The sequence below is a fragment of the Onychomys torridus genome, chromosome 8 (assembly GCF_903995425.1).
Source record: "Onychomys torridus chromosome 8, mOncTor1.1, whole genome shotgun sequence".
NCBI lineage: Eukaryota > Metazoa > Chordata > Mammalia > Rodentia > Cricetidae > Onychomys > Onychomys torridus.
The window spans coordinates 75,758,760-75,781,783 of record NC_050450.1 but is presented as its reverse complement, the minus strand read 5'-3'; the positions used below and the strand labels follow the sequence as shown (position 1 = coordinate 75,781,783).

Below are 23,024 nucleotides of genomic sequence, written 5' to 3'. Positions count from 1 at the left end.
TGCTTTTATTCCTAGCAATTGGGAGGCAGAGGCAGGCAGATCTCTGGGTTCAAACCCAGCCTGGCCTACGGGGCAAGTTCCTGGACAGCCAACGCTGTTACACAGAGAAACCCTGTCTTTAAAAAACAAAAACACAAAACAATAACAAAAAAACTCAACAGGCCAAAATAAAAACAAATCACTCTATCGACCAAGAAAATTAATGAAAAACTCTATCTAATAAACAGTGGAACATTAGAATTTTTCCCAAGTTGTATTTATTTAAAAAATATTTTATATGTATGAATGCTTTGCCTGAATGTATGCCTGTGTGCCATATGCATACAGTGTCTGTGGAGGTCTGAGGAAGAAGTTAGATCCCCTGGGACTTTTGTCCCAGATCTATGCTGGGAATTGAACCTGGATCCTCTGCCACAGCAACAAAAGGTCTAAACCAATGTGCCATCTCTCCAGCCCCTCTAATAAATATCTCTACTAAAAAGATATACAAACAGCCAAAAGAAGTCCAATATACCTATTCATTAAGGAAATGAAATTCAACTGTGGCATAACCTCATCCCTAGGATGGCTAGTATTAGAGAGAGAGAAATATAAAGTGGCAAAGACAGGGAGAAACTGGAACTCTTTCCTGTACACTGTAGATGGGAGCATTCCGTGTTACAACTACTGTGGAAATAAGTGTGATGGTTACTTAAAAAATTAAAAATATGGGCTGGAGAGATGGCTCAGAGGTTAAGAGCACTGGCTGTTCTTCCAGAAGTCCTGAGTTCAATTCCCAGCACCCACATGGTGGCTCACAACCATCTGTAATGAGATCTGGTGCCCTCTTCTGGCCTTCAGGCATACATGCAAACAGAACACTATATACACAATAAATAAATCTTTAAAAATAGATTCACCATATAATCTAGAAATATCATTTCTGGGTATATGCCAAAAGAACTGAAAGCGAGAGGCAGGAAAGACTGCTTAGAAGTGAAGAGCACTTGAGTTCGGTTCTCAGAGCCCATGTGGCAACTCACAACTGCCTAGAATTCCAGTTCTGGATGATCCAATTCCCCTCCTGACTGCTTCAGATCCTGAATGCACGTGGCATCCATCACTGGCACATATACATACATAAAAATAATAAATCTTTAAAAAAATGGAAAGCAGGGTCTCAAAACCAGCCTAGAGTTCCATCAACAGAAGAAAAAAGTGAAGCCAGCTGTGATGGTACAAGCCTGTAGTCCCAACACTCCAGCCTGGGTGACAGTGTCAGATCCTGTCTCAAGCAAAAGAAGTGATAAGTATGCATTCCATAAAGAAGAAGGCGGCCCAGTGAGATGCCTCAGCAGGTAAAGATGTCTGCCATTCAAGCCTGGCTGGCTGAGTTCAATCCCTAGGACATACACGGTAGGAGGGAACAACATCCACAAGTTTTCCTCTGACCATCCTATGAACACTATGGTGTACATACTCCTCTCTCTCTCTCTAAATAGTTTTTAAAAGAATGAAATTATGACATTTGCAAAAAAAGTGGATAGAACCTAGAGATCATTATATTAAGACAAACATTCCATGTTTTCCTCTCACATGTAAAACTATATTTAAATTTCTCTCTCTCTCTCTCTCTCTCTCTCTCTCTCTCTCTCTCTCTGTGTGTGTGTGTGTGTGTGTGTGTGTGTGTGTGTGTGAGAGAGAGAGAGAGAGAGAGAGAGGGGGAAAGAGAGGGTATTACAAGTAAAGGCGGTCTAAGGGTGGGAGCTTGGGAACAGGAAGGACAATGGAATATATGGGCCATGAAAGTGGAGGGAGGACTATTAGGCAGATGGAAAAGGACCAGCAAAAGGTGGGGAAGACAGATAAAGGAAGGCAGTGGGGAGTGCAAATAAGAACAAATGTAATGAGGGGCTGGAAAGACAGACAGACAGACAGACAGACAGACACACACACACACACACACACACACACACTCAAATAAATGTGATGAAATTATTTCAGGTCAGGCGCATCTCTGTGATCTCGTCGGGTCTACATAGTGAGTTCCTGGACAACCAGAGCTACATACTGAGACCCTGTCTTAAAAAAGAAAAACAAACAAAAACTTATTTAAAAAACTTTTAAGTGAACCATCATGGACAGCAACAAATTGTAGTGGGTAGCCATCCCAGCCTTGGCCTGGAAGTTCCAACCCCCATTGAGGCTTCGGTAATGGTCCCGCCCACAAGGCGGTGCTGAGGGAGGAAGCTGAAGACCCAGGATCGAGAGGAGAGGTCTCTCTTGGTTCTGGGACCCTGGACATTGGAGGTAGACGGAACAGAGTTCTTCAGAGAACACCGCCGGACTGCGCCATACCCTTGCCAGACCCTGCAACCTACCCCTTCATTTGTAAGTTACCCACAAAATAAACCTCCCTTTTAACTACGTGGAATGGCCTTAATAATTTCACCAATAACAAATATAACTAAGATTGAGCTGTACACCTTATATTGGTTAAGAAAAATGATTATATGTTTATGTATTTTAATCACAAAGTATAACTAGGAGGAAGGGGCTCACAAACCCCTATCCTGCCCTGAGGATCTATAGACAGTTAATTATTGCTAGGAGAGGAGAGACATGCTCTTCAGTGATGTAGCCACTGATAAACTGCTCATGTTCCTATAATAACCCCTCACTCACGCTCCTATAAGAAACCCTAATGACACTCCCTAGGTCACGCACCCTCCAAAAAAGACATGAGAGTAGAAGGAGCTGGTTAGATTCATGAGAGCAGGGGAGAGACATGAGGAGGTAAGGAAAAGTGAACTTGATGAAAATGTATTATAGATATGTATGAAAATATTGTCATGAAACTTGTTATATTAATACATGCTAATATAAAACAAAAATCCTAGTAATGAAGCAAGGAGGATAAAGAAAAAGATTGTTCTGTTCCTTATTATTTGTTAATATAATAAAAACTAATATACACAAATGCAATTTTAAAATCCTTTCAAAAATTTAGTTTTTTTTGTTACCTCTCTGTGTCTTCCAGATCCTGAATTTCTTTGGTGGAAAGAAAACTGCTATCTTTACTACTGTTGGTTTCTTGTTCTTCCAAATGCTTTTTATCTGAAGCAATTGAGAGAGCTAACTTTATTAAAATGAAAAATAATTAAGAATATGCTTTAAAATGAACTGTGAAAATTAAGGCCATCAGTAGTTCTGCAAGTACGCAATACATCAGCTCCCCTCTCCCATGAGAGCAGAGGGCCAGATGGCAGACTGTAGGGCACCAGCATTCACAGCAGCTGCTTCTGGGGTCTTGGGAGATCCGCGGTGCCAGGTGAAGCTACAGGAAACCTAGACAGTGCCAAGCTCAGAGAACTAGATAAAGCAAAGGAAAGAAGGCACACAAAGAGGTGGCCAGCAACCCTAAGAGAAACCACACAACTGTACTTGAGGGCACTCTTCACTTTCTTGCTTCTTAGATGCTCCTAGGGTAGAACTTCATGGAAGGAATTTGTGTGGGGTAAGGGTGTACCCTTTAATGTATGTCAAGAGATAGGAACTACTATTCCCATTTCACAGATAAGGACAGATGAAGCTCAGAAATAACACTTAGACAAAATTAACTGGTAGAATTGGGATTAAAATGGAGGTGGACCGGACCTAAGTCACACTCTTCCATTACATAAAAACTCCTGAAGAGACCTGGACTTTGGCTTACCGTGTTCAGTGGCACTCAGATCATGTGCTGTGCTCTCATGTGACACCACGGATGAAACCTGCTGCTGCTTCAGATGCTCTGTCACAGTACAAAAGCGAAAGGCAGCTTACCCTCCTTCCATGTCATACACGTCTGATCAAGTTTGAAAGCCACTGCTTTAGTACACTATGGGTTCAAAATGAACTCTTCAAGTAAGGAAGCCCCAATAGCACCGGGTAAAGGATTCAGAGGCTTGATAGCAAGTGTACTGGTACGAACAGCACGGTTTCTCTAAGTTTGAGGCCAGTCTGGACTACATAACAAGTGCCGGGCTAGCCAGGACTTGAGACCCTGTTTCCAAACAAAGCAAAACATTAGGAGGGGATGTGATGCACACCTGGAACCCCAGGACTTAGGAGGTGGCGGCAGAAACTTGTCAAGGCCAGCCTTGGCTACACACATAAAGAGTTCAAGGCTAGACTTGATTCCATGAAACTTTGTCTCAAACAGTAATAACAAGAACAAAAACCCAAAACAAACAAACAAACACATGGCTAGCAAGATGGTTAGGTGGGTTAAGGCACTTGCCCCCATACATGATGATTTGAATTTGATTTCTAGGACCCAGAGTGTTGAAGGCAAGAAACAACTTCTTAAGTTGTCCTCTGACCTCCATATAAGCTCCATGACATATACATCTATGTACACATACGCAACAAACAAAAAGCGTTTAAAAAAAAGAAAGCAAAGGAGCTGTGTGTAATGGTGTAACACCTTTAATTCCAGCACTTGAAAGGCAAAAGCAGGTACATTTCTGTGAGTTCCAAGCTAGCCAGAGCTATATATTTAGACTCTGTCTAGAAACAAAACCAAAAGAGAAACCAAAAGGATGATGATGATGATGAAGGAAGGTAACAGAGAGGTAGGTATTAGATATTTGTGTACACTAACTCAGGATTAGTCACAATCTTAGCAACAGCCCCGTGAGATATTATTTTTATTTTTGTGTCTCAGAAGAGGAACAACAGAACTGAGACCAAACTGAGGAGGAGCCTGGAAACAGAGCTACTGAGATCGGGCAAGTGAAGAGAGGGTTCACTTGGTTAAGGAACTTCCATAAATTAAAAATAAAAAAAGATAAGTAGGAAAATTGAGATTGAATCCAGGTAGTCTTAGCTCTAAAGTTTATGCTCTTTTGATTTTAAAAACAGATTTAGGGGCTGGAGAGATGGCTCAGAGGTTAAAAGTGCTGACTGTTCTTCCAGAGGTCCTGAGTTCAATTCCTGGCACCCACATGGTGGCTCATAGCCATCTGTAATGAGATCTGGTGCCCTCTTCTGGCATGTAAGGTTACATGGAGGCAGAATGTTGTATATATAATAAATAAATAAATCTTAAAAAAAAAAACAGATTTAAAGATTTGAAAAACTTTATTAGTATGAGTATGTTTATATGTGTGGATGTATGTGCCTTGTATCCATCCATGGAGGTCATAAGGCGGCTTCAGATCCCCTGGAACTGAGCTACAGATGGTTGTGAGCCACCATGTGGGTGCAGAGAACCAAACCCAGGTCCTCTGCAAGAGCAAGTGTCCTTCACTGCTGAGCCATCTCTCCAGCCCCCAATCTTGATTTTATACTCTTTCAAGAGCAGAGCCATCCACAAATGTCTCCCTCTCTACTAGCCTATATGTCATGTTTTTACTATGAATATCCATATTCCCACTTCCTTAATAAAATGCTCACTAGACCAAGATCAGCAGATGCTAAACTCACTGGCTGCTCTGCATTAGGAGCTTGCTTCTTTCAAAATGCTCTTCAGAGCAAAGCAGAGAAACAGCTGGGGCCACTCCCTTTGAGGAGGAGGAGCTGTGTCTGGCAGTGCTAGCCTGCTCCCTTCCTACTTACTGTTGGTGAACTGCTACCTGACAGCTCTTGAGCATCAAGAATACCTGTAAGATGACTTAAATCAGGATTTTATCCTCACCAGTCCCTGGTTGCTCTTAAATGATCGCCTATATCCTAGAGTTCTAAAAGACCTTTCCCTTTAAGGCTCCTATTGGAGCCTAGACCTCTGGATATGAACCCTCCAAAAAAGCAGGGGACAGGTCCTGACTACTCCCTAGGGGTCTTTTCAGATAAACAACAGTGATGATAATACAATTACCTGAGTTCATTAGCTCAAAGAAGAGGCTCTGAAGGTTATGCTAAAGAGCCCAGAGGATGGCTGTGCCTTGAGTCAGAGGATTAAGTCCTAGTTCCTTAAGATTCACAAGACCTTAGAGATCCTGAACACTAACTAGTGCCGCCCTGACCAATTCTCTGTAGGCCCTACACGAAGAAATGGACCATCATAGACAAGAGGGGAGGGACCCTCTAAAGAGAAGGGCTGGTCAACCAGGTGGTTAGAGAAACAGACTGCCTGCTTCCAAGGTCTCTATAACAATACACTATTGCTTTAACATCTGCCCAGCTGTAAATAAGATGGAGTTTCTATTTCTCAGTAGCCTCCCAAAATGGAAAATTCTAGTCCCATCAGGTTTTTCTCTCACTGACTTCTGGGGAATTATAAGAAGGATTTATTTATTTATTCACAATCCTGTGGTGATATTTTATTTGTGCTTTAAAAAAAGCTTGCCTGGAGATCAGAGGAAAAAACAAGCCATTATAAGTAAACACAAAAGTCATGCAATGTTAGCACATGCCTTTAATCCTATCACTTGGCAGGCAGGGATCTGTTTGGATTTCTGTGAGTTCAAGGCCACACTGGAAACAGCCAGGTGTGGAGGCATATGCCTTAAATTCCAAAACTAGTTAACTATGGAGGTCTGTGCAGACAGACAGGAAGTGACAGAGCTGGGCAGGAAGAGGAAGTGATATAGCTGGACAGAGAAAGCAAATCAGATGGAGAACAACAAGGCATACAGGTGTAGGGAGACAGGAAGTTGCTCGCATTTAGAAGCTGCAGAGTTAGTGAGGTGAGGTTAGCTGTGGCTGTTCCTATTCCTCTGGTCTCTATCAGGCTTTAACCCTATATCTGGCTCTGTTTTTTATTTAATAAGACCGTTTAGAAATTCATCTACATGACCCAATATGTTTAATACTTCCTTTATTAACAAAATAGAAAGTAAACATGTCTTGGCCTGCATAGCCAGACTACAGGCTTCTAAGGAATATCTAGTTTGAATTGAAAGGGCAATTCCTTTAGTTAAAGGAGTTTATCATCTAGACATGGTGGTACACTTGGGAGGCTGAGGCAGATGGACAGAATTAAGGCCAGCCTGGCTATGAAGTGAACTCTAGACCAGATTGAGCTACATAGAAAGACCCTATCTTTTAAAATATAAACAAAACTAGACAAAAATCTCACAAAAATAAAATTAGTTCATCACCAGCAACATTTGAATGTTGTTACTTTACTGATGTGGGATTTCTTTCTGTATGCTGTGAATGTGTGTGGCTCCCATTGGTTAATAAATAAAGCTGTTTTGGTCTATGGCAAGAAGGCTTACAGCCAGGTGGGAACTCCGAGAGAGATAGAGAGAAGAATGAAGTAGAAGAGACTCGAACCCACTGTAGGAGCAACAAGGTGCCAGCAGACCAGTAACACCACAGCCATGTGGCAACATAGAGATTACAGAAATGAGTTAATTTAAGATGAAAGAGCTAGCTAGCTAGAAGCTGAAGCCATAGGCCATACAGTTTATAATTATAAACCTCTGAGTAATTATTTTATATGCAGGTGTGGGACCACAGGTGGGAGAGATTCGTCTGGACTGCTGGGCAAGGCAGGACCGGAGAAATTTCTGGCTACACTTTACTTTAGACTCTTTCTTATAAACCCTTTAATAACAAATGACAAAATAAATAGGCCAAATATCTTGGCCACACTGCCTACTGGGCAGTGGTGGTGCACACCTTTAATCCAAGCACTTGGGAGGCAGAGGCAGGTAGATCTCTGCAAGTTTGAGGTCAGCCTGGTCTACAGAGTGTGAGTTCCAGGACAGCCAGGACTACATAGAAAAACCCTGTCTTGAAAACAAAAACCAAAAAACTGTTCCTTCCTGAATTTTGCATTCAACCACACCTTCATATACACATATATTGTACTAGTGCTGATACCTAAGGAAAAGAAACTATATTGTGGTCAGTGACTATAACCAACAGGGGCTAAGAAGTATATTTTGTATTGAATACCTCTTACCAATTTCATCAAGTAGCTCCTGAGCTGGTGGTGGAAGCTCATCAATATGCTGCTGAGAGGTGGCTTCCACTAGATCTTAAAAAAGATAAAGGGGAAAATGACTTAACACCCTCCTAGACCTGAATTGTAATTTTCTAGTCTTTCCATGAATGTAAGGCTTTCTCAATGATGTAATAAACTAAGGCGTAAGAGAGCATCTCTCATGACAATCTTAGTGGAGGCTTCCTTAATATATGGATGGTCTTACTCTCCACTTTCATCCCATTACTTTGCTTCTTTCTAAGGACACTTGAATCAGATTAAGGTACAAATTCTTACTAAGAGGCTTGGGGGTGATCTGGAGCAGGTTGTAAAGGAACACAGAGGTTCTGGATAAGCCAAAATGAACACAAACACAAAGCAGGAGGCTTTTCTCTGTAGAGTATCAGGCCAGGAGATAAGGGAGCAACCATATTTGGGGTCTTTTCCCAAGTACTAAATTATATATAGCAAGCCCTTCAATACAACATGTAAAATTCCTCGTCCCTGCAGAGAAATTCCAAGAGCTATAGCAAAGCAAGGCCTTAGACATTAAAACTACTGCAACAAAAGCAATGTGCTGTAGAAGTCTTTAGCATTCTTGTGTGATTTGAAAACTGTCTTCCAAAAAAAATTCTATCCTAAGGAAAGGTTAGAAGTTCAGATAAGACTTATGTACAAAGGGCAAAACTTGGAAAACAATGTAAATTTTCAAATAAAATAATGGTTAACCAACATATTTAGAATCTATTATTATGTAGCTACTATTTACTTATGAATAACTCTTAATTACAAGAGGAAATGCTCAAAATACAATTAGCCTTTGTTGTTTATAAGGAAGTATTTCCAGAATCACTCAGCCTGGCAATATCAAAATCCATGAGTGCTCAAGTTCCTTACATGAAGTGGCATAGTATTTGATTGCTTATAATGCCTTATAATTATAATACAATGTAATGTAAATACAATGTACATCATTGATACATTACACTGTTGAGGTAGGGAAGAAGGATGAGAAAGGGAGGCTATACATGTTTAATACAGTAGATGCAATCTTTTTTCAAATACTTTTCATCTGCAACTGGTTGAATCCATGGACACAGAACTAATGGATAAGGAAGCTGAGCATATGTCAAGGGGAAACACAGTCTAGAACTAATATATGGCATAGTTATAAAAATTAAAATATTTGTTATATACTTCTAAAACTATGAAACAAGATAATACACCAAAATTGTACAACACAGTAAGCTGTGGTATGCTTAGTTGACCATTTTGTTTTTAAACTTTTCTTTATTTACCAAGTTTTCTGTTTTACTTTTACAATCATAGAAAAATAACATTTTTGGCTGAGTGGTAGTGGCACACACCTTTAGTACCAGCACTCGGGAGGCAGAGCCAGGCAGATCTCTGTGAGTTCGAGGCCAGCCTGGTCTACAGAGCAAGATCCAGGACAGGCACTAAAACTACACAGAGAAACCTTGTCTTGAAAAACCAAAAAAAGAAAGAAAGAAAGAAAGAAAAATAACATTTTTGTTTAAACCAGATGCCACATCAAAGATTAATGAACAACAACCTAGGCCTTCTTAAACCAGCTTACTCTCATGAACTTTGATACTAAATACAGGGTACCTCTGGGTAGGCTCTTCCTCTTGGTAGTGTGGGATGATGTCATAGATGCTGCAGAAATGTTAGAAGGACCAACCCCACTGTATGCAGACCATTTTTTCTATAAGAAAAAAATTATGAGACATAAAACGTGGTAAGTAGTATGTGTACTGAGTAAAAAGGCACATGCAGCTCAATCATTTCTACCTCCCCTGAGAAGCCTTCTTAACTCCAGTTCTTGGCTGAGCACTTAGTAATCATACTGGGCCTGTTTCCTCACTAAGCCATTGGAAACTTTAAGATATGGCCTTCTTATTCAGGTTTGGATATGGTGCCTGGCACTTAGAATCTACCCAATTAACAGTTCACTGAGTGAAAGCCTAAGATTCCTTGCTATTTTCTCACCTCTGAGTACAACTTTTACAAGCTAAATCCCAAAACCATTTACAATCTATTTTCCATTGAATGCTAAAGATAATAACTAGTCTGTTCATGAGAAGGTGTCATGGTTAGCTTTAGTTGTCAACTTAACATACCTAGCAAAGGAGAACCTCACTTGAAGAACTGTTGCCATCAGATTTGCCTCTGGGCATGTCTGAGGCATTTTCTTAACTGCTAATTGATGTAGGAAGCCTCAGACCACTGTGGGCAGTGCCACCCCCTAGGCAGGTGGCCTGGACAATGTAAGAAAAGTAGCTGAAAAGCCAGAAAGAGAAAGACAGTAAACAATTGTGGTTATGTGAATGAGAACAGCTCCCACAAGCTCATATATCTGAACATCTGGTTTCCAGTTGGTGGACTCTTTTGGAAGGATTAGGAGGAGGTGTGGCCTTGTTGGAGAATGAGTGTCACTGAGGGTGGGCTCTGAGGTTTCAAAACTCATGCCAGGCCCAGTTTGTGCTCTCTCTGCCTGCAACTTGTGGATCAGATGTGAGCTCCCAGCTACTGCTTCAGCACCATGCCTGCCTGCTAGGCCTCTGCCATGATAATCATGGATTAACCCTCAAACTGTAAGCAAGGCCCCAGTTAAACACTTCCTTTTATGGGTTTCCTTAGTCATGGTGTTTATCATAGCAATAGAATTAACTAAGACAACACTGTCCCTCCATGGTTTCTCCTTCAGATTTTATCCCCAGGCTCCCATCTTGGCTTTCCTAGATGATGGATTATAACCTATAAGCCAAATTAACCCACTCCTCCCTTGAGTTGGTTTTGCTCAGTGTTTTTATCTTAGCAAGGGATTTTTTTTTTTTATTTTAGCAAGAGAAATCAACTAATACAGAGGGTCAGCCCAAGATTTTAATGAGCAATATTAAGCAGGAGTTTGTGGTTTTCTTACAAAGACTAAATGCGCACTCTGAGGGAGAAAGAAGAAAGAACTCAAGGGTGAGGGGAGGTGATATAACGTGAACCCCTGCAAGTTCAGGGAGGTCAGCCAGCACTCAGGGAAGCAGCATGCTCAAGAAGGACAATGTAAGCCTCCCCAAATGCAGACTCCAGGAAAAGCCCAGGGACACCTGGGAGGAATCTAGCATATTTCTTGCTTCTCAATGAATTTGGGAGAAATCTCAGCCCTGTCTATCACTGAGGGCCTGGGACTGACCTCACAGAAGTAAGACGCAAACTGGGAACTTACAGGATCAGTCAGTTTTGCAGGCAGAGGTCTAGAAGAAGCAAGGAGGGACTCCAGGCTCTTCGCTCTCTCCCGGACAGTGGTAAATTTGGCAGAGAAAGTTCTCATAGATTCTTGACCATTCCAACAAAATATAGATCCTCTTTTAACTTGAAATGTCGTATTTTCAAGGCAGTCTTCATAGTGACTAGCAGCTGAAGAAAGTGACTCTAGGAGAAAAGAGGGCAGTATGTGCCCAAATTCTTTACATTGTGAACAATCACAAACTGTAACTATGCTGGGAATTTTCCAAATTGCTGTAACTGAAACAATCATGAATCTGAAATAGCTCCTCAGGTCTAAAACTCTATATTCTTAAGTTCTCAGGACATTAAACGTGTGTGTGTGTGTGTGTGTGTGTGTGTGTGTGGCTGATCATCAAAATGAAATAAAGGGAAATTAAGCCGCAAATTTACCAAAAATAAGAACCATGACAAGAACCTATCTGATGCTGGTTATATGTGGATTGCCACAGTTAATTCAGTGGTGCACGGCGTAGGTGCAGAGTAGACAGACCCTGCACTGATGTCTCCACCACTGCAATCTAACACCAGCTTCCAAGAGTAACTACAGCACCACTGCCACCACTTCCAATGGAAACTCAGAGTCATAACCTACCACCTTAATCTCCCTGCATTCTCAAAGAAAATAAAAAAACACATATTGGTAAAGGAAACTGGGTTTGTATTAACTATTAAGTTTTACTAAACCAGAGAGCAAGAAAAGAAAGAATTCCTAATTCTTTCTACTGTGCCTGTGGCATTTTTGCAGTTTATAGAAAATCATGACAGAGGACAGTACTAGGGATATATTTCAGTGGTAGAGAACTTGCCTGGCTTCACAAAGTCCTATATTTGATCCCCAACATTTAAGTAAACAAACAACAACAACAAAACCTCAAGAGCTATGGATATTTAACTATGAGAAAATTTAATTGACTGACCTGAGAAGGCAGTCCAGTGCTAAACCCAACTTGCCTCCACTTGCAGCAGGCTGTCTCCAGCAGGGAGGGTCTGCTATACTGCTATATCATACCTCTACCGAGAAGCCCATGGAATTACTCTGTTTAGTTCTGACTCTTAAGAAAATGGGCTGGCGATGGCTCAGCAGTAAGAAAACTTGCTGCTCCTCTAGAGAACTTAGGTTCTGTTCCCAGGACCTACTTGGTGGCTCACAACCAGCTGTAAACGCCAGATCCAGAGATCTATCACCCTCTTCTGGCCTCTGTGGGCACTGCAAGCAGGCAAACTTTTGTACCTAGACAATAAACTAAGTATTGTAGCAGGCCTTTACTCCTAGCACCCGGGAGCAGAGGCAGGCAGATCTCTGAGTTCAAGGCCAGCCTGGTCTACAGAGCGAGACCCTGCCTCAAAACAAAACAAAACAACAACAAAAAGAAATAAAGAAAACACCTTTGTTTTGGGAGAAAATAGCCATCAGGACTTATGCCCAACCAGGGCAAATAGGAAGGGCCTGTGAATTCCTCTTCTGAAACATTCTTCCCTGTGAAGGATTCTTACCTGGGCTGAGTGGAGTACTGACACTAGCAGGTGCGTGTTTTAATTTGGGTGTTTTGCATGAGGTCTCCTTAAAACAGCTATCTTGTTCATAGGAGATACTGGACAGGTCTTGAATGTCTGTCAGTGATCTATAGAATTAAGAACACACAGTAAACTGGTCATAGTGTAAAATTAACCCAGCTGTCCGGAGGCTACAGCAGGAGGACTGCCATGACTCAAGGCCATCCTAAGCTACAGCAATTTCAAAGCCAACCTGTACTACACTGCAAGACACAGTCTTTTTTTTTTTTTTTAATGGTTTTTCGAGACAGGGTTTCCCTGTGTAAGCTCTGGCTGTCCTGGAACGCACTCTGTAGACCAGGCTGGCCTTGAACTCACAGAGATCTGCCTACTTCTGTCTCCCAAGTGCTGGGATTAAAGGCGTGCACCACCACCACCACCACCACCACCACCACCACCACCACCACCACCTGGCTGCAAGACTTTGTCTTAAAAGGAAAAAAAAAAGGAACAAAGTGGTTGTGAGATGTGGTGAAGTATTTGAAAAAACAGAACAATACATTCCTACATTCTTGATTGGAACCTCTTTTACTGGGATCGGTTTGAACTCACCATTGGCTAGCCTTGAACTCATGATCTTACTGTTTCAGGCTCCTTAATGTAGGGAGTGCAGGTGTGTACCACCATGTCCTGATCTAATAAGAACTTTTAGAGATACTTTCAAAGCATCAGAGACTATCTTAAAGAAAATATTAAGAAACATCTTTAAAAGTAGGGGTGGAGGGGGTTGGGGATTTAGCTCAGTGGTAGAGTGCTTGCCTAGCAAGTGCAAGGTCCTGGGTTCAGTCCTCAGCTCTGGCAAAAAAAAAAAAAAAGTAGGGCTGGAGACCTGGCTCAACAGCTTCAATTCCTAGCACCCACACAATAGTTCATAACCATCCAGTTCTAGGAAAGTCCAATGCCCTCCTCTGGCCTCCTTGGACACTCCACACAAGTGGTATACATACTTGCACACAAAACACAAATACAAATAAAATAAAAATTTAAAGTATCTATCTTAAAATAGATGCTAGGGTCAGGAGTGGTAGCTTACTCATGCCCATAACTTCAGTACTTGGAGGCTAAGGACTGTCTCAACTTCAAGGCTGGCCTAGGCTACACAGTGAGTGCAAGGCCCTGGGCTAAAAAACAAACAAACAAAAAAACCCAAACAACAAACATGTGGGGTTGGGGGCAGGGGTGGAACATGTCCATAACCCTTCCATTCCCAAATCAAGAAACAAACAACAAACAAAAATACTGAGCTATGGGTGTGGTTTAGCAGCAAGGCACTTGCCAAGCATGTGACAGACAGGCCCTGGAGGTCTATTACTGACATCACAAAACAAAAAAATATGTAACTTAAAACATATTTTGACTGATAAAGTAAACTTCCCATTTATGAAAGTAGTAAACTTATTACCATCATCACTACTGTCGTTGTATTTCCTTGGTTATATGATGCTATTAATAATAGATCTTCATCATCAATTTACTAACAGCTTTTTTGTGAAAGAAGAAAGATATTTACATTAAGTATATTTATGGTAAGAATAAGAGCCAGAAAGATGCTCAATGGGTGAGGCATTTGCTGAGCAAGCCTGGCAACCTGAGTCTGAGGCCGGAACCCATGTCCAGGTGGAAGGGGAGAGCCGACCCCATAGAGCTGTCCTTTAACTCCACGGCACACCACGGCACGCTTGAGTCTCCCCAATAATAATAAAATACCAACAACAGATTCTTACAAACAAGGAAATAGTTCCACAAAACTAAGACTACACAAACATCCTAAGCCACACTTTGGTGGCCATACATTTTCTCTTCCGATTCCTTCTGTGTCTTCTCTAATGTCTGTTCTTGTTCATCTTCAGCACTGTCAGAGAAAATATAAGAAAATGAATGAGGACTCATCAGTCAAGTACACTCACTCAGTACCAGTACCCCAGCCAACGGTGAGAGGCAATGGAGAAAACACAAAATTCAGAAGCAGAAAGTGTTGAGTTCTGGTTCCAGTGCTAACCAGTCCCAAGTTCTTCAGCATATCTGGATCTCAACTACTCTTCATAGATCGGACAAATACTCTCAAAGGGTGACCCCAGCTGGTCTATATGACAGTGGGTAGCAGGCTCCTTAGAAAGCCACTGGAGCACAGGCATTTTGCTGGGAGGCAGACATGGAGCAAAGGGCACAGACACGAGGCTTTACAACCATGACACAGCTTCCTGGTCTCCCCAAGAGAGGCCAGGAGAGATGCTGAAGACAAACTTGACCCGCTGCTACTTCAACCAGTACTTAAGCTTCCATTTCACTACTCATGAGACATCAAACTATAAGCAGATCTCACACTAAATCTTTCTCTGTGTCTTTACTCTTTCGGGTGTCACATACACACACACACACACACACACACACACACACACACACACACACACACACACACGGACTCTCTAAATAGCCCTGGCTGTCCTGGAACTAACTCTGTAGACAAGGCTAGCATCAAACTCAGAGACCCACCTGCCTCTGCCCAAGTGTTTGGGTTAAAAGTATGCACCTGTACCACATCCAACACTTTTTACTGCTGAGTATTCAATGTATAGATGTGCTACTGTCTCATCATTCACAGTAAGGCATCTGGGTTTCCATTTGGGGAGTATTACAAATCAATCTGCTATAAATATTCATGCATATGTTTTGTGACGATTTAGGAGTTCTTTTTTTTTTTAGGAACAAATATCCAGAAGTTGTATTGTTACTTTTAATTTCTATGTCAGTTGTCTCAGAATTATTAACCCTATTTTATTTATTCATTTATTTTGAGACATGGTCTCAACTATGCATCCTTGCTTGTCCTGGAACTTGCTATGTAGACCAGGTTTGCCTTGAACTTATAGTGCTAGAATTAAAGGCATATGCCACCAGGCCTGGATTTATCTATCATTCCTATTTTAAAGATATGACAGCAGAGAAGCAGAGACCTATGACCAAAGTCATATGGATAAAATGTCAAGAGCCAGGATCTGAATAAAAATAATTACTCCTTTTCAAATTCTGCTGAACAAGTCCTAATATTTTTAAGTTACACAGAGCTAATTTGTATGATAGTGGATAATATACCTGAAGGCAAGTAATACACAAATCTAATCATTTTCACCAATAAGCATTGCTTCTAAGCCTGAAACTGAATAAAAAAATAATACTCATACCATTGCATATCTTGGAACTGAGGCTCAGTCAAAATCTCAGCATTCTTTCCAAAGATTTCTTTTATTTGAAGCTTTTCTTCAACTGAAATGAAAAAAAAAGTGTATTTTTACTTTAATCCCAGTGCACTCAGGACGCAGAGGCAGGCAGATCTCTGTGAGTTCAAGGCTAGCCTGGGTTATATTGCAAGCTCTAGGACAGCCAGATTACATAACTACATAGTAAGACCCTGTCTCAAAGAATAAATCATTATCATCGTCATCATCATTATCATCAACATCACCACCACCACCACCACCATCACCATCTGTGTGGGGCTTCAAGATACCTCAGCAGTTAGAGGCACTTGCCCAGAAGCTCGACAACCTAAATGAGGTCTCTGGATCCCACAAATGGCAGGAGAGAACCAACTAAGAGTTGTCTTCAGGTCCCCACATGCAAGCTCAAAAGGGAGCCCTTTATTCCAACACTCAAAACACAACCAAGCTATTAATAGTTATTTCTGGAAACAAATGTTCTTTTGTCTTTTCAAGAAGCCAAATTAGGTGTGGTAGTGGTGGCAACATACCTTTAATCCGAGCACTTAGTAGGCAGAGGCAGGAGGATCTCTGTAAGTGTAGCCTGGTCTACAGAGCAAGTTCTAGGACAGCCAGGGATACACAAAGAAAAAAAAAGCTGGGGGGTGGGAGTGTTTGCCTTTAATCCCAGCACTCAGGAGGCAGAGGCAGGTGGATCTCTTTGAGTTCGAGGACAGCCTGGTCTACAGAGGAAGTTCTAGGTCATCCAGGGCTACACAGAGAAACCTTTTTCTTTTTCAAGACAGGATTTCTATATGTAGTCCTGGCTGTCCTGTAACTCTCTATGTAAACCAGACTGACCTTGAATTTACAGAGATCCACCTGCCTCTGCCTCCCAAATGCTGGGATTAAAAGTGTAAATTTTTAAAGAAAAAAAGATGCAAAGGAAAATGATGGTGACATTCTGAGTTCCAGGGTGAAGAAAGACCAGAAGTTAAGTTCTAGTTTTTGTACTATCAATAACCAGCCCTGTGGCTTGTGTAATTCCTGGGTTGTTCAAGAAAGATAACCCTGCTGTATGCCATCAAGGGGCCTACAATTCTGTAAGTGAGCATCACTTACAGAGTATGTCCTAGAAACACAGAAGGGGTCTAAATAACACAATGTGTGGCTTCTTGGAGGATGGTGAAGAGGAGAGGATTCATTCTTTTTAATCTTTTTTTTAAAAAGATTTATTTATTTATTATGCATTGTTCTGCCTGCATGTGTGCCCATATGCCAGAAGAGGGCACCAGATCTCATTACAGATGGTTGTGAGCCACCATGTGGGTGCTGGGAATTGAACTCAGGACCTCTGGAAGAGCAGCCTGTGCGCTTAACCTCTGAGCCATCTCTCCAGCCCGCACTCTTTTTATTAATCTTTATTTTTATTTTATGTGTATGGGTGTTTTGCCTGCATATGTTTGTGCACCAAGTGCACACAGTGCCTATGCAGGCCAGAAGAGGGCATCAGATACCCTGGGACTGACTGACGTTACAATTTTGAGCTTCCATGTGGATGTTAAGAACAGCTCTGCAAGTTCTCAAGAGTGTAGCAGACACTCTGCAAACTCTGCAGATAAGGGACTGCTATATCAGAGACTCTCAACCCATGCCCTCCTGTCTGCTCTGAGCCAGTGCCTCTAGCTAACCAGTGTAAATTTCTATGACATTGTCATTTCCATGTCTGTCCTGAAGGACCTTCTGCAGAGCTTGGCCAATCTAAGCAAGTTAACTGAGGAGTTTTACCATGCCCCACTGGAGTGCTATGATGACTGGGGCCATGTCTTAGTCAACAAATTTTCAAATGTGTGTCTTGATCTTCTGAATACACTCAGAGTCAAAAGACTGCCCAAAGTTATATACTTTGCCACAAATGTTTGCCGCAATGTTTCCAGCACTGTTTCTTTGATGGGAAGACCAGACTTTGTCCTTGTTTGTCATAAACAGGAATTGGTTGAACCAAGAAACTGAGAAATGAAAGTCTGAGAACTAGAACTTTCAGTAAGGTGTTCAAACACTATTTGATACATCAGGGGAAAAAATGGTATTCCCTGGAATCAGTTATATAGAATGACTTGATGAAGAAGAATAGGACCATGTGGACAGGTATCTTGTAGAATCATTAAAACAGATCTGCATCTCCAAGGGTGCTTCTGCCAGGATGTGACCAGTGGCTTTACCCTACATGGTAGTTGTAAACTTATGGATGCTTTTCTCTGGTGCCCTGCTCAGTCACTGAACTTACTTTTTCACACACATTCAGTATGTTACCTTATCTAGTGTGACCAAGGGGGTTGTAGTCCATGACTTGTTACATCAAAATGAATAGGAGTCATTTATCACACTGTCTTCCCCTCTTTACCTTCCACTGCTTGGGTATTTGGTTTATGGTCACACAGTTTTTAAAATGAACTTATTCAGCACAGACTCCATCTCTTATGGAGAAGGTTTTGGAGAATGCAGGGAATTACAACCCAGAATAATCAGGAGGCACTGTGCACACATTTAGTTTGCTGAAGCAAAAGTCCTCATACTGAGTCTAACTGTAACTGAGATCTTGATGTTAAATACTCAGATATAAGGTGTGCCTTTATTTTCTCAATGAAGTACCCACTCTATTTCCATTTCTTTTTCACTATATCATATAACAATAAATTAGTTTTAAATTATAAAAAAAAAAAAAAGGGAATCCAGGCTGGGTGGTGGTGGTGCATGCCTTTAGTCCCAGCATTCAGGAGGCAGAGGCTGGCAGATCTCTGGTCTACAGAGCTAGCTGCAGGACAGTCAAGGCTACACAAAGAAACCTGTCTCAAAAGCAAAAACAAACAAACAAAACAAAACAAAGAAAACCTCCCAAGTTAAAGAAAAAAAGAAAAAATAATGGAACCCATGTCCTCTAGAAGAGCAGCCAGTGCTCTTTTTTTGTTTTTTTTTTTTTTGAGCTGAGGATCGAACTCCGGGCCTTGCGCTTGCTAGGCAAGTGCTCTACCACTGAGCTAAATCCCCAACCCTCAGCCAGTGCTCTTAACCACTGAGTCATCTCTCCAGCCCCCCAAAAGAATCATTCTAATGAGAAGGGGTTACTGACCCTTGCTTGGTTTTCCTCATCTGCAAAATGAAAAGCCTGAACAAGGTTATTTCTAAGCATTCCCCACTCACAGCTGTAAGCAACTATAATCCAACAGAAAATGAAGGCAAAGGATTTCCAAAGAAATCTGCCCTGGAACTTACTTACCATAGTCTTGAGGTTCAGCCAAAGAACTTTGGATTCTTTCAAAGTCCTCTTCTATGGGACTTGAGGTCTATAAAAGAAAAGCAAAGAAAGCAGGTTCACTGAAGGCAAATGCATCTTTAAAAAGTTGAGATAATTTCTTGATATTTTTGTTTTGTTGTTCAGTGCTGAGCATCAAAAACAGGGCCTTGTGCATGCTATGGAAGTACTCTACCACTGATGTTCTTAAACCTTGAGAAGTACAGAAAAGTAACATTTTTCCAGATAGAATTGTGCTCTGTGTTCCTCTCAACAACAAGTCTGCCCTCCACCTCCACTCTGCAGAGAAATTTTGTGACTTTCATTTCTTCCCAGAATTATCCTTTGTTCACTGCTCTAACAAGGACTAGAGAGCCTCTACAGCTAAGTCAATGTGTAGCCCATATTCCCGGTTCTCAGATGGTAGAAAGAATGAGTATTCTTCCTTGTTCATGTGATCTAAGTAAATGCAACTGTGAACCATGTTTTTCAAGACTTCATATACTGGACTACTGAGATGCCTCAGTCAGTACAGGCATTTGCTACACAAGCCCAGTGACCTGAGTTTGACCCCTAGAACCCACACAAAAGCGGAAGAAGAGAATCAACTCCAAAATGTCCTCTGGCCTCTACACATGAGCCGTGGCACATATGCCCACACATACGTATCATCTCACACACACAATAATACCTTTTTAAAAACCTCATAAATTGGGCTGCAGAGATGGCTCAGAGATTATGAACATCAGCTGTTCTGCCAAAGGACCCAGGTTCAATTCCCAGCACTCATGGCAGCTCACAACTGTCTATAACTCCAGCTCCAGGGGATCTGGCACCCTCACACACACATATATGCAGGCAAAACACCAATGCACATAAAAACAAATAACTCTTTTTTAAAAAACTCAACTTAAAAAAAAAAATCACATTTTATCACAATCATATGTTATGGGATAGATCTTTTGGTACACTGTGAAGATTTGTCACTCAGATTAATTAATAAAAATCTGAATAGCCAATGGCTAGGCAGGATTTTCAGGGCAGAGAGAACATTGGAAAGAAGGGAAGAGTCATGAGGAGATGCCAGGAGCCACAGAGGAAGCAGCATAGGCAATACAGAATAAAGGTAACTGAGAAAGTAGATGAAAATAAATGGGGTTAATTTAAGTTCTAAGAGCTAGTTAGTAACAAGCCTAATCTATGGCCGATCTTTTATAATTAATAAGTCTCCATGTGGTTATTTGGGAGCTGGCTGCAGGACAGAAATATCCGTCTACAAATGACACCCAATATGGGGCCATGTGTATCCACATAAGACATAAGAAAGCTTTAAAAAAGGTTCTAAACATACAAAAATGGAGCCCAACATGGCTTCCTAGTCTCGCATCTTCCATGCATGCAGCGGCAGAGGTGCACAGACACGCCTTCTGGCAGCTGCCTGCCTGCTTGAGCCACCAGTGCACCATGAGCCAAGCCACGTGGCAGATCTAAGGCTTTGCTCATGCACTTAGAAAAGGTTACAGATGCACAGTAAAGACAGATCCAGATGCAAAAACCTCTAAACAGGATACAGCGTGTTTTAAAAAAATGTGTGTAGGCTTAAGAAAAAATGAGTATAGACAGACACAGAAAAAAGTAAATAGTTTATAATAAAGTCTTTAAAGAAAATATAAAGTAAAATAAAAAAATAAGCCATGTAAGAATGGAAAATACACAGGGAGTCTGGATCCTATATGATATCTTATTAACTTTAAATGTTTTAATGCCAATATTAAAAAAAAAAAAAACAAGAGCTGCTGAGAGACACTGGACTATAGAAACTGCTAAATTAAACCAACCTATTTATTTTTTAAATGTCTTCAAAATGGAAGTTGGACAATGTGTTACATTGGGAGAGAGATTATGCTTTTGTTTCCACAGGAAACAAAAGGTTGTGGATTCCTTCCAGATTAACAGAGATTAAAATTGACCAGGAGAGACCTCCTGAGTATCTTGGCTACAGACATAGGGGAGGAAGCAAAAAAAGACACAGGACAGATGACGTGTAAGCCGATCCATTGACATGGGAACGGCTCTGAGATGAAATGAGACGTGATAAATCATGTTGGCTGCAGAGTCCTAATGACTTATTATTACATGCCATCCTTTCATATGGCTTAGATGGAGATTTCTATTACAGTTTGATTATACAGTCCAAACAGACTTATAAAATTGTCAGGTGACTTTACCTGTTCAAACATAAAACAAAAAATCATCTTTAACTGACTTGTGCACACCACACATTCCATCGTTGTGTTAATGTAGATATGTATGTTATCTTTGAAAGTTTATGTGTTTCAGAGCAAGGGGACCAGACACCAGGGAAAATGGGTGGCCCAGGTGATTCAGCCTCTCAGAGCACCTCTGTTGCAGTTTCCTCAGAGTTTTGCATCCAGAACAGCTTCAAGGCTGCTGACTTGAAGCTCACAGACTACTTCAGCTTTAAGTAGTTTTAAGTTTTAACAGCTTTAAGATAAGCCTTAAACTTTACCATTGCATAGAAACTGGACAACAAATAAAACAGCTAACTCTCCCAGGACTTGACCATTATTCCAATTTTCCTAGACTAAAGATGCTAGAGCCTCCAGACAACAGGAAGCAGTCTAGAGAACATGATGCCCACATTCCCAAGAGGTGAGGTGGATGGCTTTTGGTCATTCAATGGGTTATAGATGTTTGCTATCATTTAGGGACATCAGTTACAAGTTGTTATTGGTCAATGTCAGGAAAAAAGCTAAACAGGAGTTAGAATCAAGGATCTCTTTCTAAAGAGAAAAAGAGGGGTATAGTATATAAATGATGAGATAAAAAGGTGGATGGTTGACTCTACTTTTAAACAACCAGTAGTCTAAAATGTTTTACATTGGTATGGATTTTTGTATATATATATATATATATACAAATTTAAGGCTATTTTGTTAAAACATACTGTATATACATTTCTACTCTTGTTTAAGGTATTGTACCTATACAGTTCATTTAACAATGCAATATAAATTTCTAGTCCTTGAAAGTTATTATTACAAACTATTTAGGATAGTAAAAAATACAAGTTAGTAGTTAGTCACCTATAACAATCAAACTTGTAGTCATATTAGGTCATACAGAGACATATTTTAGATAGATAGGTTGTCTTCAAACACTTCAGAGATCTATAGAAGATGGCATTTAAGATGTTTAACATAAAGCTTTTCATGACAGTGAGACATGTCTACTCCTAGCAGTACCCATTTACTTCAAAAAAGGATGATGGGCTTCAAAGAATCTCCATATGGAGTTTGCTTTCTTTACAGAAAAAGCTAGCCATTCGGGCAAGAAACTGCCTTTGCCTTGACTGCTGACAGTATTCTGTCCAAACTGGACTAGCAGGGTACAAAGAAAAGTGACTGCTGAACTTTGCCAAGATAGGGCAGGACAGTCAATCAAGAATCTCTGCTTTACAAAAAAGCCTGTCAGATATTCTAGGCCTGTAGGCCAAAGATACATGCCCCAACATTTACAGAGGAACCTTGGCAACCAGATGTCTGTCATTTCTATAGGTTTGGAAGTGGCTTACATTACATTTCCTGTTTACTCAGATAATAGTATATCCTTCTGGGGTCTTTGATGGAGTTGAAGACTAGATAGTCACAGTTTTCCTTAGTTATGATAAAAGGTAAATTAGGTACAGAGCTTTGGACTCATCAAGATTGAATAAATAATGGAGTATTTTCTCCAAATATGCCAAATACAAATAGACTAG

The 23,024-nt window shown here is 40.9% G+C and overlaps 1 protein-coding gene across 6 annotated transcripts in view; it reads right to left on the bottom strand.

The window, feature by feature from the left end:
* The window catches only part of Tex14 (testis expressed 14, intercellular bridge forming factor), a 127,377-nt gene that overhangs the window by 9,564 nt on the left and 94,789 nt on the right, over window positions 1-23,024 (bottom strand). For all 6 annotated transcript variants that reach the window (XM_036197549.1, XM_036197551.1, XM_036197554.1 and 3 more), the window contains 9 exons: window positions 19,229-19,295; window positions 15,937-16,018; window positions 14,547-14,606; window positions 12,695-12,822; window positions 11,139-11,344; window positions 9,527-9,623; window positions 7,877-7,951; window positions 3,695-3,772; window positions 3,003-3,096 (listed from right to left, as the gene is read on the bottom strand). In XM_036197549.1, the coding sequence (XP_036053442.1) occupies window positions 3,003-3,096; window positions 3,695-3,772; window positions 7,877-7,951; window positions 9,527-9,623; window positions 11,139-11,344; window positions 12,695-12,822; window positions 14,547-14,606; window positions 15,937-16,018; window positions 19,229-19,295 (887 nt within the window). The remainder of the gene's footprint in view (window positions 1-3,002; window positions 3,097-3,694; window positions 3,773-7,876; window positions 7,952-9,526; window positions 9,624-11,138; window positions 11,345-12,694; window positions 12,823-14,546; window positions 14,607-15,936; window positions 16,019-19,228; window positions 19,296-23,024) is intronic.